Genomic DNA, 15,477 nt, shown 5'->3' with positions numbered 1-15,477 from the left:
TCAACCAGTTGGTGCTAAAACATAATATCATTGTTAATATTACATACTCTTCAAATCTGTTTTATGTTACTCTTCCAGATTCCCAATATTTTAAAACACAGAGGCCTTTGTGCCTATCTAAAAACATGTGTCTATATTATGATTTAATTAAATATCAAAGTTAATATCAACATTCACAATTTGATATTATAACATACATAATATGAGTATTTATATAAGACTTTCACAATATAAAATAAATATCTGTATCACTATTTTGACACCAAGTCAAGCTTCTTCTTACAAGCTAAAGCAAAAAAATATGTGACATGAATGGTAACCGATGTTCGTTTGAAATGAACTGATGTGATAACAATGTAACATTTAAGTCATATTGTAAGAGTATTTACTGTTTATATATCACACATATTATGTGTTACCAGTCAGGGATCAATGACCTGCAACACAGGTTTTCCAGTCCCAAGTGCAACACCCGATCTCCACAACTACTCTGGACATTTTGATCAACCAGTTTATATACATATATATGTAGGTCATTATGTAGCTATTTTGTTTACACAGTAGACTTATTAAGACTAAATTAGATGCACCATTAATTGATTTCATAATACACTTAGAGACACTTTTATTTAATCTCAACAGCCAAGCCCTAAAAATTGCTAATTTGTTTTATTTTATTCCACATAAACAAAAATAGAATTTATTTTCTAATGAACTATTGAATTGAATGAATTCATAATATAATAATCTTGATTTATTTTTAAAAAATATATACATGTTGACTGATACATACTGTACTGCATAAGAAATTATTTTGGTCCATTGTATGAACATTATTTTACTTACAATAAAGTTTTGAATTGATAAAAATCCTATCATAGTTTTAAAGAAATTAAGCAATCAAGCAATCCCCACAACCTCTATTATTCTATTATTAAATTCTATTCTTCTCGCTGGGATTAAATATTATATTAACTTACATATATGACATAAATTGTGTTATATGGGTTAAAAAAAAAACAAAAGAAATTGAAGATTCATAACTTAGTCTGGCTAATTTTTTTGTTCATTCAATCAACTACTTAATGAAGGGGATCATTATCAGGCTCATAATAAATACTTCTTCTCACTGTCATCATAAAACAATGCACTCACACTACACTTGGAAGTAACTTTGCAAATATTGTTTTTTTTATATATGTAGCCTACTACAGCTAAACATGGCGTTCCAATTTTTTTCGAGACAGCTCTGTTTACCTCGCAAGGAACATAGACGTGACTATATGTATGAAGATACCTACTATGCATTTAACAGATTGGTAATAACTCTCAGCACTACATGACTTGCAAGGTAGTAATTGCATGTTTGTTACAATTACAAATATACTATGTTTTACTTTCGATAGATAACTTTTATCAAGCAGTCAGTAGATTCTCTTCACTAAACAGTAATAGATCAGTATGTAATTCTATTAGGTAAGTACTCTTGTTATACTTGAAATGACTTTACGAGCAATGACACTTTACATCTAGTGAAAATTTCCTAGATATCTCGACTGATTAAGTACGTACATGTTCTAATCAATGAAGAATCAATCATTTAATCACTTTGCTGGAGGTCTCTAAGTTAGTATCTAGGTAAAATATGTACGGCAGAACAAGTGCCTATTTCTTTATATCGCTACTAGTATTATAATGTTTGGATGACCTTTTATGCGGAAGACTGTGATATTTCATATCTGGATATATTAAGACGGGAAATAAAGAACTTACCAAGTTTTGGAGTTCGTGAATTTAACCAAGTTGACTTACTCACTGTTACAGATGGGCGTGAACTCTTTAATCACGCTTCTGAATTGTTAACTTACTAAATGATACAATCAGAATTCCTTTATCAGTTCTTCTTTAATAAATTACAATAATACATCTTTATACTTCTTGTAGCTCGAATTCCCTTTTTTTTTTTTCAATGACACCGAAAAACGCGGCTAACTCAACGTCAAAAACCAAATCAGTGTTGCCAACACATGACAATAAATTACTATTTTTAAAATGTTAACACACCATAATACTTGACACCGAAAATTCTTGTATTGCAACGCGTGACATCACGCGTTTTGATTGGTGTTCATTGTCACGTGACTTGAGGGTGAAATATTTGATTACATTTTATTAAATAAAAAAATAACCCCTTGTTTATTGAGGAAAATATTGTGTTTTTTATTATTTTTACTATAGAAACTACCTTTTCGTGGTAAAATTTTATACTTATTTGAGTACAGTCCACATCCCTATTTAATTTTTGTTTTTACTATAAAACTTTATTTATTTAACAATTTAGCGTATTCTAATATTTTTTCTTTGCAGTACGACGATATTCAATTCTTCGCATGTTTATATAAAACAAAATGTATTAATATTAATTTCGCAGACGAAACCTGCGTTTTTTGCACGAGAATATAATACTAGAATATAATATAGTGCCGTGTGGTTCCTGGCACCAATACAAAAAAAAGAATAGGACTGCTCCATCTCTTTCCCATGGATGTCGTAAAAGGCGACTAAGGGATAGGCTCACAAACTTGGGATTCTGTTTTAGGCGATGGGTTAGCAACCTGTCACTATTTGAATCTCAATAACATCATTAAGCCAAATAGCTGAACGTGGCCATTCAGTCTTTTCAAGACTGTTGGCTCTGTCTACCCCGCAAGGGATATAGACGTGACCATATGTAATATAATACTATTTCACTTCAAGATTTATTGAGCATTAAATTTGTACCTAGCAATTATTGTTTTGTTTTTAGATTTACATAATTTAAAAGTATACAATACCTACATAAAAACAGGTCTACATCTTGACAAGATCTCAGGGATCTTCTCCTTTTTTTTTAAAGTATAGTTTATAATTATACGAAATAAGCGAGATTAAATAAAACATAATAATGTAAAAAATTAAAAATGTTTTATTAGCATTACATTGGTTAACAAAAATGATTTTTATTGGTAATATACCTTTTTCACTGGCATTTAACTAAACAGGCACAATGCCACCAGAAATTTAAAAAAAATTGTGTATGTTGACAAATAATTGTCAAATAATTTACAGGGGAAAAATTAAGTATGATCCTTAATTATTACTTACAATTTTTTTTTTTTGTAATTTTGTTTATCAATTCATTAACCAATTACCTCTTCATAGTTATTAATATTTATCAGTCTTTACTTATTTACTAAAGAGATTCGAAAAGGTCACTGATTTTAGTAAATAACCTCTTTCTAATTTAAACTAACTTAATTTCATTAAAAAAATTGTAAGATACTAGGATTATTATTTTACTATATCAAAATCAACTTTAACTTTAATAAATATTAAGAATACTAATAATTCAAACATATAATTTTTTGTTTACCAATAAGATGAATTAATTTCGTTTACCTTCCTCTAATAGAAGTAGAAATGGTGGTAATGCAATGTGGCCCACTATAAATGTTTTCATTGTTAGCATGTTTATTTGTTATAGGATTTTTTTTATGATACCTAATACAAGAATTATAGTACTCATGAAATAGTCTTTAAGTATAATAGTTGTAAAAAATAATAATCCAGTAGTATCAACAACCTTTCCAAACGTAACAATTTTATTATATTTTGGTATAGCTTAATACTCTGCAATATCTTCTAAGGGCTGTGCTTTAAAGAACTTTTTAAGGGTGTTAAATATTTTGGCATTTGGAGATTCCAACATAGGCGCCCCGAACTCTATAGATAAGGCCTTCCAATTTTCATTCATAAAGTTGTGTAATGTATCACCTGAAAAAGAGGTAAATGTTGTTAAGTATTTTTCTACATGTGGATGTAGCGTGAACGCTATTCAACGCTCTACAAATTTGTATCACTTTCATAAAGCAATAATTATACGTAATAATAATAAATGATTGTTACGAAATTCTTATAATTAAAAATATTTCTATAATTTCTGTTTTGTTACGCTTTAAATATTGCTTTTAATGGTGCTATCGTAGAAGGCAGCAGTCGATTTTTTATTTAAAGGGACAAAATAATCAATTTTCTACGTGCATACATATGAATATATATAATTACGTCTATATCCCTTATAGATTTGGGCAACAATCTAGAAATGACTGAAAGACCACGTTCAGCTGTATTAATTATGTAATTAATAAACCTGGTTGTCGAATGGTTCTTAAAAGATAATCCCTTCAAGCATCGAATTGTAAAGGCATCAGAAGACTTACTTAGGACTTTGTTTCCGTTGAAAAGGTTCGTCATGTGGAAATTGGCATTAGTTTTAACGTCGTATTTGAATTTGTAGCTCTTCAGGTCGAGCACGTCTTTCCCATCAGAATTTTTTATAATATCGAAGGGAATGGTCATCTCCATTTGTAAGTTTTCTGTAAATCACAAAAACAAAATTATATAAGTGCTAACACCTTTTTTGGTTACTTTGTTATTAGGACATTATATAAATTTTTCAATTTATTTTAATTTACACGCACATAAGTTTTTATTTATTTAGCATTTGTTTTGTTTTCGTTAATTTTATTGTTGGATTTTTATGTTATCTACACAAAGTACAACACTTCTTAAAGAATATACAAATAAAAATTTTTTGCTTACAAATGATTAGGCTAAACTTTGTCAGTCGGTCCCGCAGTAATCAGCATGTCAGAGTATGATATATTTAACAATAATTTTAAAATCACTTTACATATTTATCAAAGTATATTTGTAACAGCTTTTTGAGAGAGTTTTCAATTTTCAATTGTAATTGACACATTTTTCAATTGTACACATACTCATTAAAATTATAAAAGCGAGAGTCTGTATATATGTAACCCTTACACGGCTAAACCACTGTTAAACCTACTGAAATATTCTTACCACTAAAAATAATAAATTAAAATTTTTCATATATTTTTTCATATTTCTCATCAACGTAATGGTAAATATGGTTGATTGTTTGTTGTCTGTAAAATCTTTGTTGCACAAAAATAAAAAAAAATATATACAAATTATAAAACAGCCATTGGAAAGAAGTATATGTATAATGACGGACTTATCCCAATCGGGATTTCTTCCAGTCAACCAAATTTATTATTTCTCTATAAAAAATTAAAATATTTTTACTCATTGGTATTCGACCTTCGTTACGCAACTTAGAATGTGCTTAATCTTATTTAAATAGCTGCTACTTAGATAAGTTATTTTTAATGATCAGATATTTCTTAACGGAACTATCTTGCAATCATATTCAAGGCGCAAGACAGTTGTATATATGGAAACCTTTTCTTTTAAGTATTGTCAATTTTTGTAGACCTCAACGAGTGATGATTCAAGTTCGCTTCCCTTAAAAAAAAAGGCTTTTAGTGACTTATGTTGAAGACTGTTTCTTCGTCGAATAAGTACATACCTTTGTAATTTTGTTAATATTTTATACTAGCATTTCCTGGGGCTTCCTTTTTTAGTCAAAATATCGAATTAAACTAACTAACTAATAGTTAACTATATTCATTCAAAATAAATTCGGTCCAGTGGTTTAGCCGTGAGAGCAAAGAGATCAATACCTATACTTTTCATTTATACGAGTAATATAAGTATTAAATTATCCATTGCATAGTATCAATATGGATACTTACTTAGTTTGATGACAGTCTCTCCATCCCCACTTATAGGTAGGATAAGAAGACGTCCTGAAGCTTTGTAATGTCCTTTCATCAGTATATCTGCGTGGTATACCAAGTATATCTCTTTTTTTGCCATGTCGATGCTGTGAATAGAAAAATCCAGATTACATTAAGTACTCAAATGAATTTTGTAAACGAAGTAAGGTATCCCAGAGAAATTAATGCCAGCTCTTCAATACATATTATAATGTTTTTCTCTTCTTCCTTTTTTTTCGCTTTCTGTAGGTATGTATGCGCTAATCTCGATAAGTTGTGAACTGATCTTGTTCCTGTTTCAAATAGGAAAAGGGTTTTCTGACCAAAATTTATATCTATGCCCGTGCGAGACGGGCGGGTCGATAAATTATTTCAAAGTTTTTATTATCACCTATTTTAAAACTTTCATCTGTTTCTTGAAAAATATACTCTATATTACGTCTATTATGCCTGTATTTACAAATACATTTGATTTAATATATACACATTTCGTTTACCTTTATCTAAACGAAATATAGCAAAAGTAAAAACAAACCTGGCACATATTTATTTTTGCCCTGGCACATTCATATGAAATTAATTCATTTGTAGCTTTATAAAATGACAAAAAAGACTAAATTTTGGCTAAACGTCCCCTTGGACTGAGTCATTTGCTTAAACACGTTATGCAAATACGGAAAACGCAATTAAGCTAACCATGAAGAAGTACAAATTATTAAGCTAAATTTTAGTCGGAATATTTTGAAACTGAGCTTGCTATGCACTTTCGTCTTAAATTGAGCATTACAAACTGTGTACACAAAGCAGTTGCTTTTTAATGGCCTAAAAAAAAGGAATGCTTGCATACATTATTTGTCATTGATATACAAATTTAAATATTTTCATATGCTCCGGATTAGCTACTGGCAGCATGTAACATACAAGGTATCGGTAACATTCTATTTTCATATATAAACATACCTAATCTTGTCAATAACTGTCTTTTTCAGGCCTTTAACATCAGCGTCTTTTATGTTCAACTTCAGCCCAGCCAGATCGACCTTGATGCTTTCCACTCGCATGATGTCCAAAGGTTCTGTCTTCATTTCCGGCATGCCAGCAGCCAAAGTTGGCACCATGCTCTGAGCAGCCGCCTTCAAGCATGCCGCATCTTCTATTTTGCATTTTTGCGTTGGTACTGAAAACAATAAAATAAATAATAAATTATTAGGTTAAATATAAAACACACATGGTAAAAAATATTATTAATTGCAAATAAGTTTTTTTATACTAATTATTTTTTACAATTAGAACTCTCTTAGAAGTAGAAAGAAAAAATAAAAATAGCCTAATCAAAGTCGTTGATATCTTAGTTTTGCATTTTGTCCTGATTGAAAATAAAACTTCGGTCCCAGTGATTTTATTAAAGATCTTTACCACCAATTTCCAACCACTAACTTCGACAGTAGGTACCTATACTAATCCTACTGATGACATTGAAATTAAGGTTTAATCTACAGACACAGGTATGTATTTGTTTATATTTGTTGCTCCTTCGCATTCCAACTGAAGTAATTCAGTACGTGTTTAGAATAAAACAAGGATTTACATTAAATATAGTTTTTATTCCAAAATTTCCATAGGAGCGGCCGCTGCGAACAACCGTCAATAAAACAGATGATCCTTGTTCTAAATTAACTTAAAATACTAATCAACCAGCGTTGTGTACACCAGTAGAATTAATTTACACGTACGAAGGTTTGCACATTTGATAAATTACATTTGTAATTAGCTTCATCTATTGGAAATCCGTATAGAATTTAAACGATATTAAAAAGTACCTAACATTAGCATAAATTTAATAAGGGAACGGCTAATGATTAGGTAACTAATTTTACATTTATTTTAATCGCAGTTAAGTAAATCAGTTAAACTTAGAATATTAAAAGGGCTTACGATTGTTAAATTAATAGAAATATAAATAAATAGTAACTTGAAACTTTCAAAAATTATCAAGAGTATTTCTAATATGGTCGTACCTATTTAAAATAAGATAAGGAATCGCCTACGCTTTAGTATGTAAAGGTTGGATATCGTACACTATGTATAACTTTGTCAAATTACTTACCTAAGTTAGGCAAGGGATAATAGTATTAATAGCGCTAAAGATGCTGGGAATATATTTTGTAAAGCGCTAAGGTCCCCGATGCTTTAAAAGCTAGTACCAACTAAGTTCTTCCCTATCAATAAAATGTGAAAATCAAATCAACTGATATGTACGCCCTGATTTTTAAATTAAATCCTAACGATCTCTTTAAAGTTTCAAATTACTATAACATTTTGGTACCCGGGAACAACATCATAAAAGATCTTCTGAATCGCGGTATCGCATTTTTGTAATTGGACGGTTTTATGATTTAAGCTTGATACTCTAGAAACGGGTTTAACAAACAAGGAATAACTTAACAGAGTAATCAGTAGGTATGCTTTCAAAGGATTCTAATTTCGAACCCCGAACTGCAAGTTACTAAGCAAATTCCTTAACAACTGAGATACGAGAACATGATTATGTCGAAGAAAGATATGTAATCGAAATTTTATTGCACAGCTATTGTTATTCTTTTTCATCGGTGCATGTTTGTCTTTGCACAAGAAATAGAACAATCGATGGTTACTTAACAGAAACTTTTTATTCTACATTACGTTAGTTCCTAGAAAATTCTATGTAATGATTTCAAGGCATCACCATATTACGTTGATTATTATATCGTGATAAAAACAATAGAAATGACACAGAAATGCTTTAGTCGGATAATTGTACTATAATTGTGTAATAGATTTTCATCGTATGATAACGCATAAGTAAAAAGTAAACATTAAAAAACATAATATAATCACGTCCACATCCCTTGTGGGAAAGACTGAGCCAACAGTCTTGAAAAGACTGATAGGCTGATGTTCAGCTGTTTGGCTTAATGATAGAATTGACATTCAAACGGTGACAGGCTCGCCCGTGGGCAAAAAGAAGGAATCCAAGTTAGTCCCAAGCCTATCCTCTAGTCGCCTTTTACGACATCCCCATGGATAAAAAAGTAGTAAGTAATGTTAAAAGTAAAACTCTTGCAAAGACTTATATTTTTGTTTCAATTCAGCCTTTAGAAAAGTATTTAATCCACACATACCTTTATTAGTTTCAGGCTAAAAGAAAGTTAAAGTTGATAAGAAATTGCGAAATATTTACGAAATAAAATATTTTAAGTACTTTTAAATAAGAAAAAAACACAACTCATATGTATATTATAACAATAATATTAAACCTCTTAAGTCTTCCAATTGAAATAATATAAAAATATATTAAATTATTTCCATTTATTGTATTCTGCGGTGCCACATCGTCAAAAACAAAAGTTGTGACCACACTTTTTTGCATGTGGGGCTAACTAAGTACCTACACTACTAAATTAAATGCGCTTGACGGCCCTGACCACCACAGCATTAAAAGCAACCGAAGTGCAACTTGTTTGTATTTGATCAGTTGAGAAATCAAACTGCATTTTTGCGTGAATATAAAATCTTGTAAACAGTCACTTTTTAGCCGACTTCAATAGAAAGAGGTTCTTTTATCTGGAACAAACTTTCGCCTCAGCTCACCCCTTGAGAAAAGTTCCCTATGTCTTTTTAAATATTTCACACTATATTTATGAAATATTAATGTATTTATTTAGGTAAACCATCACTGATTACTACTGCATTTACAATAACAATTTATATTCATGAAAAATTTGTGTAGAATGGTTCAGTGGTTCACTGTAACGTGTAAGAGGTTTTAAACAAAATTACTTTCGCATTTATGAATATAATAGCTGTCCCGGCAAACGTAGTTTTGCCATATAAATAATTATTAAGTAATTTGTAGTTAAAAAAAATGTTAAGGGTGGACAACCTTTATCACTAAGGGCTATGAAAAATAGATGTTGGCCAATTCTCAGACCTACCTACTCAATAGGCTCACAAAATTTCATGAGAATCCGGTGAACCCGTTTCGGAGGAGTACGGGAACGAAATTGTGACACGAGAATTTTATATATAAGATTTTTTTTATAATTGTAGAGTATTGTTGAGTTTGTAGAAAGCGACTAAATAGAATTTTAAAAATCAAATTTCTTTTCAAATATACTTTAAATATTCTTCAATACTTTTACAAAAGCTGTACAATTCACCCTAATGGCCTGATTGTCAAATAGTTTTTTTAAGCTTATTATTGTTATCAATTCTATTATTTAACTATAGAAATGTGATGATATGATAACGCTTTAATTTTACTTGGCAACTTTATCCCATTTTCTATATGTTATTTGTGTATGTGGAGACGGGTAAGTTATGTTATTTTAGTTCCTCACACATCACCGTTTGAATTTTTTTTTGCTATCGCGCTGAATTCTAGCTTTCAAATTAGGCCATTTTCAGTTTGCTTATCTTTGTTATTTTTTGTAAAGTTATAATTTATTCGCTCCATAAGTCACACTTACTACATTAAGAAACGGTAAAGGCTTATTTATCTCTCTTCTTATTTCAAATATACATTTAAATATGATAATATTATTAAGAGTATTAAATGAACGATGAAACGATGAAACGATGAGTTGGGAAATTAAATAACTTGAAAAAAGTTATAGTTTAAAATTATTTTAGAGCAAAGTTTCTAATAAAAATAAACTTACATGCCCAGCAAGTCACCGCCAAATGCATACATAAAATGAAAATATTATAAAAATTTAACGCACTCATTTTTTGTTTTTATTTTATTTTCACTGTCGACTAAACGCAACGCAAGCGCACAGTCGAGTCAATAACATCCGTTCTCTACTGTTTTATATAAGTTGCATCGGCGCTGCTCAGTGTCAAGGTCAATCTAAACGTTTTGCGTGTAGCATTAGTTAGGCGCGGTTTAACTAATGTACGGCAGGTGGAGTATGAGATCTATTCAGTTTGTTAAAATATTTTTTTTGCTTATTATAATAGTGAAACTTAAACGAAACGACGAAAAATGCGGCTAATTTTATTTCCGCCGGAATATTAGGAAATCCTCTCTTAGTGCAACTCTAGACTAGTTTAAGGTAGATCCTACATGTTAAATTTTTTATCTATATGGTATGTGCGTTAATATGTCGGTCAAGCAGTCTTACTAAAATTTTGTAGTTTCAATAAATATTGAAAGTAAAGTATTTAGATTAGAAATTTAATTTAATTATTTACTATCAAATAATGTGTGAAGTATATATTACAAAGAATCAAACTTTTTCCAAAAATTAACGGTTTAAATTTATTTACAATTTATTAACATTATTTATCTATTATATTTGTCGTTATTTATTATTTAATTATATTTCTAATTAGCCGTTTGTTTTATATTTTGCTTTTCTATTTCCTAAAATAAAATGTAAGCAAAAATTATTTTACTAAATTCCAAAACAAAGCATTTTTTCTTTAGGCTATTCCTTAACTAAACTACAAGCTACCTTGCTCAGTAAGTTAACTACCTTAGTGAACTTTGAACGATAGAATACTAGGTAACCTAGTAATTACAAAATGATTTATTTACTTATATTGTTGAACTCAGAGCCTCTTATTAATAACTCATGTAAGCCTTCCGTCATCAAGTAAATTATAGAGTACCTAGGTTAGGTACTTATCTATTTTTAATTTAGAAGAATTCTAGAATTTTTCTTCGATTGATGTATGTATGATGATGAAAGAGATGTCACCCTATTTCCCCTCGTCGTGCCAAATATCAAATTATCGTCGATACTTTAACAAAAATAATATTTGTTACCTTATTAAATTTACTTTTCTTCCCCTGTCGTTAGTCCTGAGCTCTCTGAGGGGAGTCAGGGATCCGTCTGTGATCACAATCCTACATTAGTAAGGGTAGGTATGCATGAAGCGACTACAGATTTGACATTCACAACATTGCAGGGGAAATTAACTTATATTGAATTATAATTACTATTGATTTTAATACAGAGAAAAAGAAAGTATTTTACGTACTAACGCTAGAAGTATGTCATTATAGTATTACCGTAAATCAAAACGAAAATTATAATCATTTTTAGGTCTTTATTAAAACAACGAACTTCTTTAATAGTAGGTAGTTACCTAAATATTTGAAGAAATAGCTTTGGTAACGATTCTGGTTCCTGCCACTGACTTACCTAGCACCTTATTCTTTCTCACCCAATTTTCTTAGGGTTACCTGGAAGAGAAAGTAATAGAGATTAATGGTGTTATTCTTGAGAAGGGAAACTTGTTTATTCATATTTTCTTAGTCTCCTTGTACGACGTCCACCAGCCGGAAAACATAAGGAAATAAAACCCAAGATTATAGAGATAGTATCTTTAGGGCAGCGGGGCAAATGTTTTTTCGTGAGTTGTCAAAAATTTGTCACCTGTTATATAAGTGGATCTCAAGAACCTTGCAGTTTCCGTGTTTTTGCTTTTAATTATGACCAAAGTTCATTGAAATACATTGCCATTGATATCGACGAAGGGATTTGTGGACCTTGTGTAGGTAATATCAGACATTGAAATAATGCTCTTTAGATTTTTGGTTCTTTAATCAAATACCTACCTAATATTCAAATTCTGATTAGAAATTATTTCGTTTTTGGGGATTTTGCCAAATCTTAGGATGATGATTAGGAAGAAATATAAACAAAGAATAAACTACTCAAAAATATGGGTATATTGGGTGATTTAAAATAAATAAAATACCCAAACCAAATTTTTCTATGTGTCCAATAAAGTGATTTCCTCTTAATCACGTAGGTAGGTAACACATTTTGTTTTTTAATTTATTATCTCATAAATTTCACGTGACATCTTAAGTATGGTATCTAGGTAGAGCTTTTATAGTCATCCAGGATCTTAAAAATTATTAAAACGCAAGTTATTATAATCCTATTATAGAGTGAAAGTTTACACTTCGATAAAAAAATACTTACACTTGAATAATCACAATTTAAAGATTACTTAGGCCCGTTATCATAAATTAAGAACCGGTAGTATCGAAAATAGCGGCGAAATACTTGCTCAATTTCCATATACAATGATAGTTGCGTCCGCTATATTAATCTACCACACGATGTTGGCGCCAAATCTAGAAGAAACTGGAACAAGCTGCCTGATCATATAATTGAACGGATTATGTTTATGTCAAGGTCGATGGCCACGTTTTGTATGTTCACATGCATGTTGCGATAGTATGGAATATTTACATTCTTTTGCAATATTGTTAACGACCTTCCGTTGTGCGGTGGATGTTGACTGTGACAAAACTCTTCTGTTGCAGGTTGCTGTAACAATATGTTAATTAAAATTACTTGTAGTGGGTGAATCGATCAAACCGGAAAGCAGCGGTTGCGCCAAAACTAAGGATGCAACAGGACTGAAATTTAATAAAGGTGATAATGAGATTTATTAAAATTATAAAAAATATGAGTGGTATAATTTAGGTAGTTTCATTCCAGTCTTTTAAAAATTGTTGGCTTTTTCTATCCCATGGATAAGACGTGATTATATAGAGGTATGTAGGTACAGAATAGTTTAATCAATAATCGGACCCCGCGGCATAGTAGCGAAGGAAAAGCTAAGCCACCCGGGGCTCGCAAAAGTATGAGAGAAGAGAGTATCTACCAAATCTAATCAATGTACCAAATTACCACGCACATTGCTTACGGGATCTGAGCTCTTGTCTAAGGTTCTATTCCATACCTCAGATAGGTTTGGCAATTTATCGTAGAAACCTCTTTTTTTTAAGTTGTCTATTAAACTAATTAATTTATGGAAATTTTTCTCGATAGCTAGTTTTAGACCTCTCAAATATATTTTTTATTTATTTTAGGTGCATTGTACTTGTTCACTTACTTAAATATAAGAATCATAACATTTTTTTCTTCTCTCACATATGTACCTTTTCAATTATCTTCGTGTAAAATTAGGTTACTACGCAATCACAGAAAAAATATCGAAAGGGAGAACTCTTTACTAAGTAAGTACTTTTTCATATGAATAAGTACTTAGGCACTTGCAAATTAATTTTAAGATAAAATTTCATGTTTTCATTAGTTGCTTACGTTATTAAATCATAAACAGACTAAATCATTTCAGTAAGACCTCTAAATTAAGCAACTAGCAATCTAACGTTTCTACTAGGTAGGTTCTCTGAAATTTCACAATCAATATTTAATTCTTCGCTCGATATAAGTCGAAGTCAGTAAAAGTTTTATCTCGTAGAAAATTAAATTTCTTTTATTTTCTACAAAGTATTAGACGATTCTTTCCAATCTCTGTGTAATCGGAATTTCATTTCGGTTTCCACTCGCGACTTCTTCTCGTTTCCATGCAAATTGGCGGGAATCGACGTTGACGTCTAAATTATTTAATCGATCGTTCGAGATGTCGGAATGTCGAGTGTTACATAAATTATTTAAATATGTCATTGCGATTTGTTCTGTACGAACTTTAGTGTACCAAATAAATATATTTTACCTTAAAGCAAGAATTAACATACCTACAGTTCAGAAAATTTCATTATTGCCATCATTATCATATTTATCAAATGACTAGAGGTCGAATCGGGTTCGAATCCCGGCCAGGGCATGATGAAAAACTAACTTTCTCTAATTGGCCTGGGTCTTTAATGTATTAGTAGGTATATATAAAATATAGTATCGTTAGGTTAGTATTTAGTAACACAAGTTTCGAACTTACTTCGAGACTAACTCAATCTGTGTAATCTGCCCCGTTTATATTTATTTAATTATAACCACTCTGTTATCAATATACATACGCCACGATCAGTTCTACTTCACGAGAGATCACGCGTCTTTCCCGGAGGGGTAGGCAGTGACTACATCTATCCACTTGCCATGATCCCTTCAACTTCTTTTGCTTCATCCACAATCTGTCGTTATGCAACCTTAAAAATATTTGTATTTTTTATTTTATCCAATCCAATGTTACAATTTGATGACCATTCATATCGTCTTCTTCAAATTTGAACAGTATTAATTGATTGACAAACAATAACTTTTACCAGATATTATCTAGTTGGGCAACTTCCAATATTTGCACAAGAAGTTATACCAATTACTGGATCAGCCCATCCACTATCTATATTAACTAACTTACCTAGTAGATTTACATTAGTAGTATTTTAATTTCCTCGGCAGTGGCAGCCATTTCCTTTTACTTGATATTGGTAATTACAACCTGGACGGTCATCGAATATGAATTGGACTGCAAATTTAATATTCAGAATTCTTGATTAATATCGGGGCGCCTTTTTGCGTCATTCCTTAGTAAGTAGCTAGTTAGTATATGTAGAAGAGCCTATGTGAACATTGAACTTGACAGTGGTAGAATGAGACCTTTATACTTTTATAAAGGTCTCTTGTACTTCTAAGGTCTATATGTACTTTTTCTAATCGGCCAGGCTCTTGGATATGTTTGTCTATAAATTTATACCTAGGTACTGAGCTTCACGTTTGTAGGTATTCCTTAACACAAATCTCTAGGTTATTTTTGGGTTAGTTCAATAATATGTGTACCTAACTCGTCCCAATATATTAATTTTTTGATTCGTTCGAAATAGCCTGCTATTAGGCTTTTGCCTCTCGGTCAGGGCTAGGTAGACTTTATAGATACACTACGATAAGAGCTCATAGTACATTTTGAACGATAGACAACAAAGCCATGAACTAGTGCAATAGTCATTAGTCTCAGAGAAGACAAAATCAAAATTTTACCTTTACAG

At 30.7% G+C, this 15,477-nt stretch overlaps 1 protein-coding gene across 1 annotated transcript; it reads right to left on the bottom strand.

Moving 5' to 3' along the window:
• Positions 1–3,258: 3,258 nt before the first annotated feature.
• On the bottom strand, positions 3,259–10,509 carry LOC106136534 (circadian clock-controlled protein daywake). The gene is made up of 5 exons (XM_013337115.2): positions 10,385–10,509; positions 6,645–6,861; positions 5,661–5,791; positions 4,260–4,415; positions 3,259–3,813 (listed from the first exon to the last, which is right to left on the bottom strand). The coding sequence occupies exons 1-5, from the start codon at positions 10,449–10,451 to the stop codon at positions 3,662–3,664; spliced, it is 723 nt and encodes a 240-aa protein (XP_013192569.2). The 5' UTR covers positions 10,452–10,509; the 3' UTR covers positions 3,259–3,661.
• Positions 10,510–15,477: the final 4,968 nt, after the last annotated feature.

The sequence above is a fragment of the Amyelois transitella genome, chromosome 8 (genome assembly GCF_032362555.1).
Source record: "Amyelois transitella isolate CPQ chromosome 8, ilAmyTran1.1, whole genome shotgun sequence".
NCBI lineage: Eukaryota > Metazoa > Arthropoda > Insecta > Lepidoptera > Pyralidae > Amyelois > Amyelois transitella.
The sequence above is the reverse complement of the archived record's forward strand: the minus strand, read 5'-3'. Positions and strand labels throughout refer to the sequence as shown.

Excerpts from the sequence above, each read along its gene's own strand:
- LOC106136534 (XM_013337115.2), bottom strand. The coding sequence starts at position 10,451 with ATGAGTGCGTTAAATTTTTATAATATTTTCATTTTATGTATGCATTTG. Across the intron at positions 6,862-10,384 it reads GGCGGTGACTTGCTGGGCAT|TACCAACGCAAAAATGCAAA; the intron begins GTAAGTTTATTT and ends TATTGTTTTCAG. Across the intron at positions 5,792-6,644 it reads ACAGTTATTGACAAGATTAG|CATCGACATGGCAAAAAAAG; the intron begins GTATGTTTATAT and ends TTCTATTCACAG.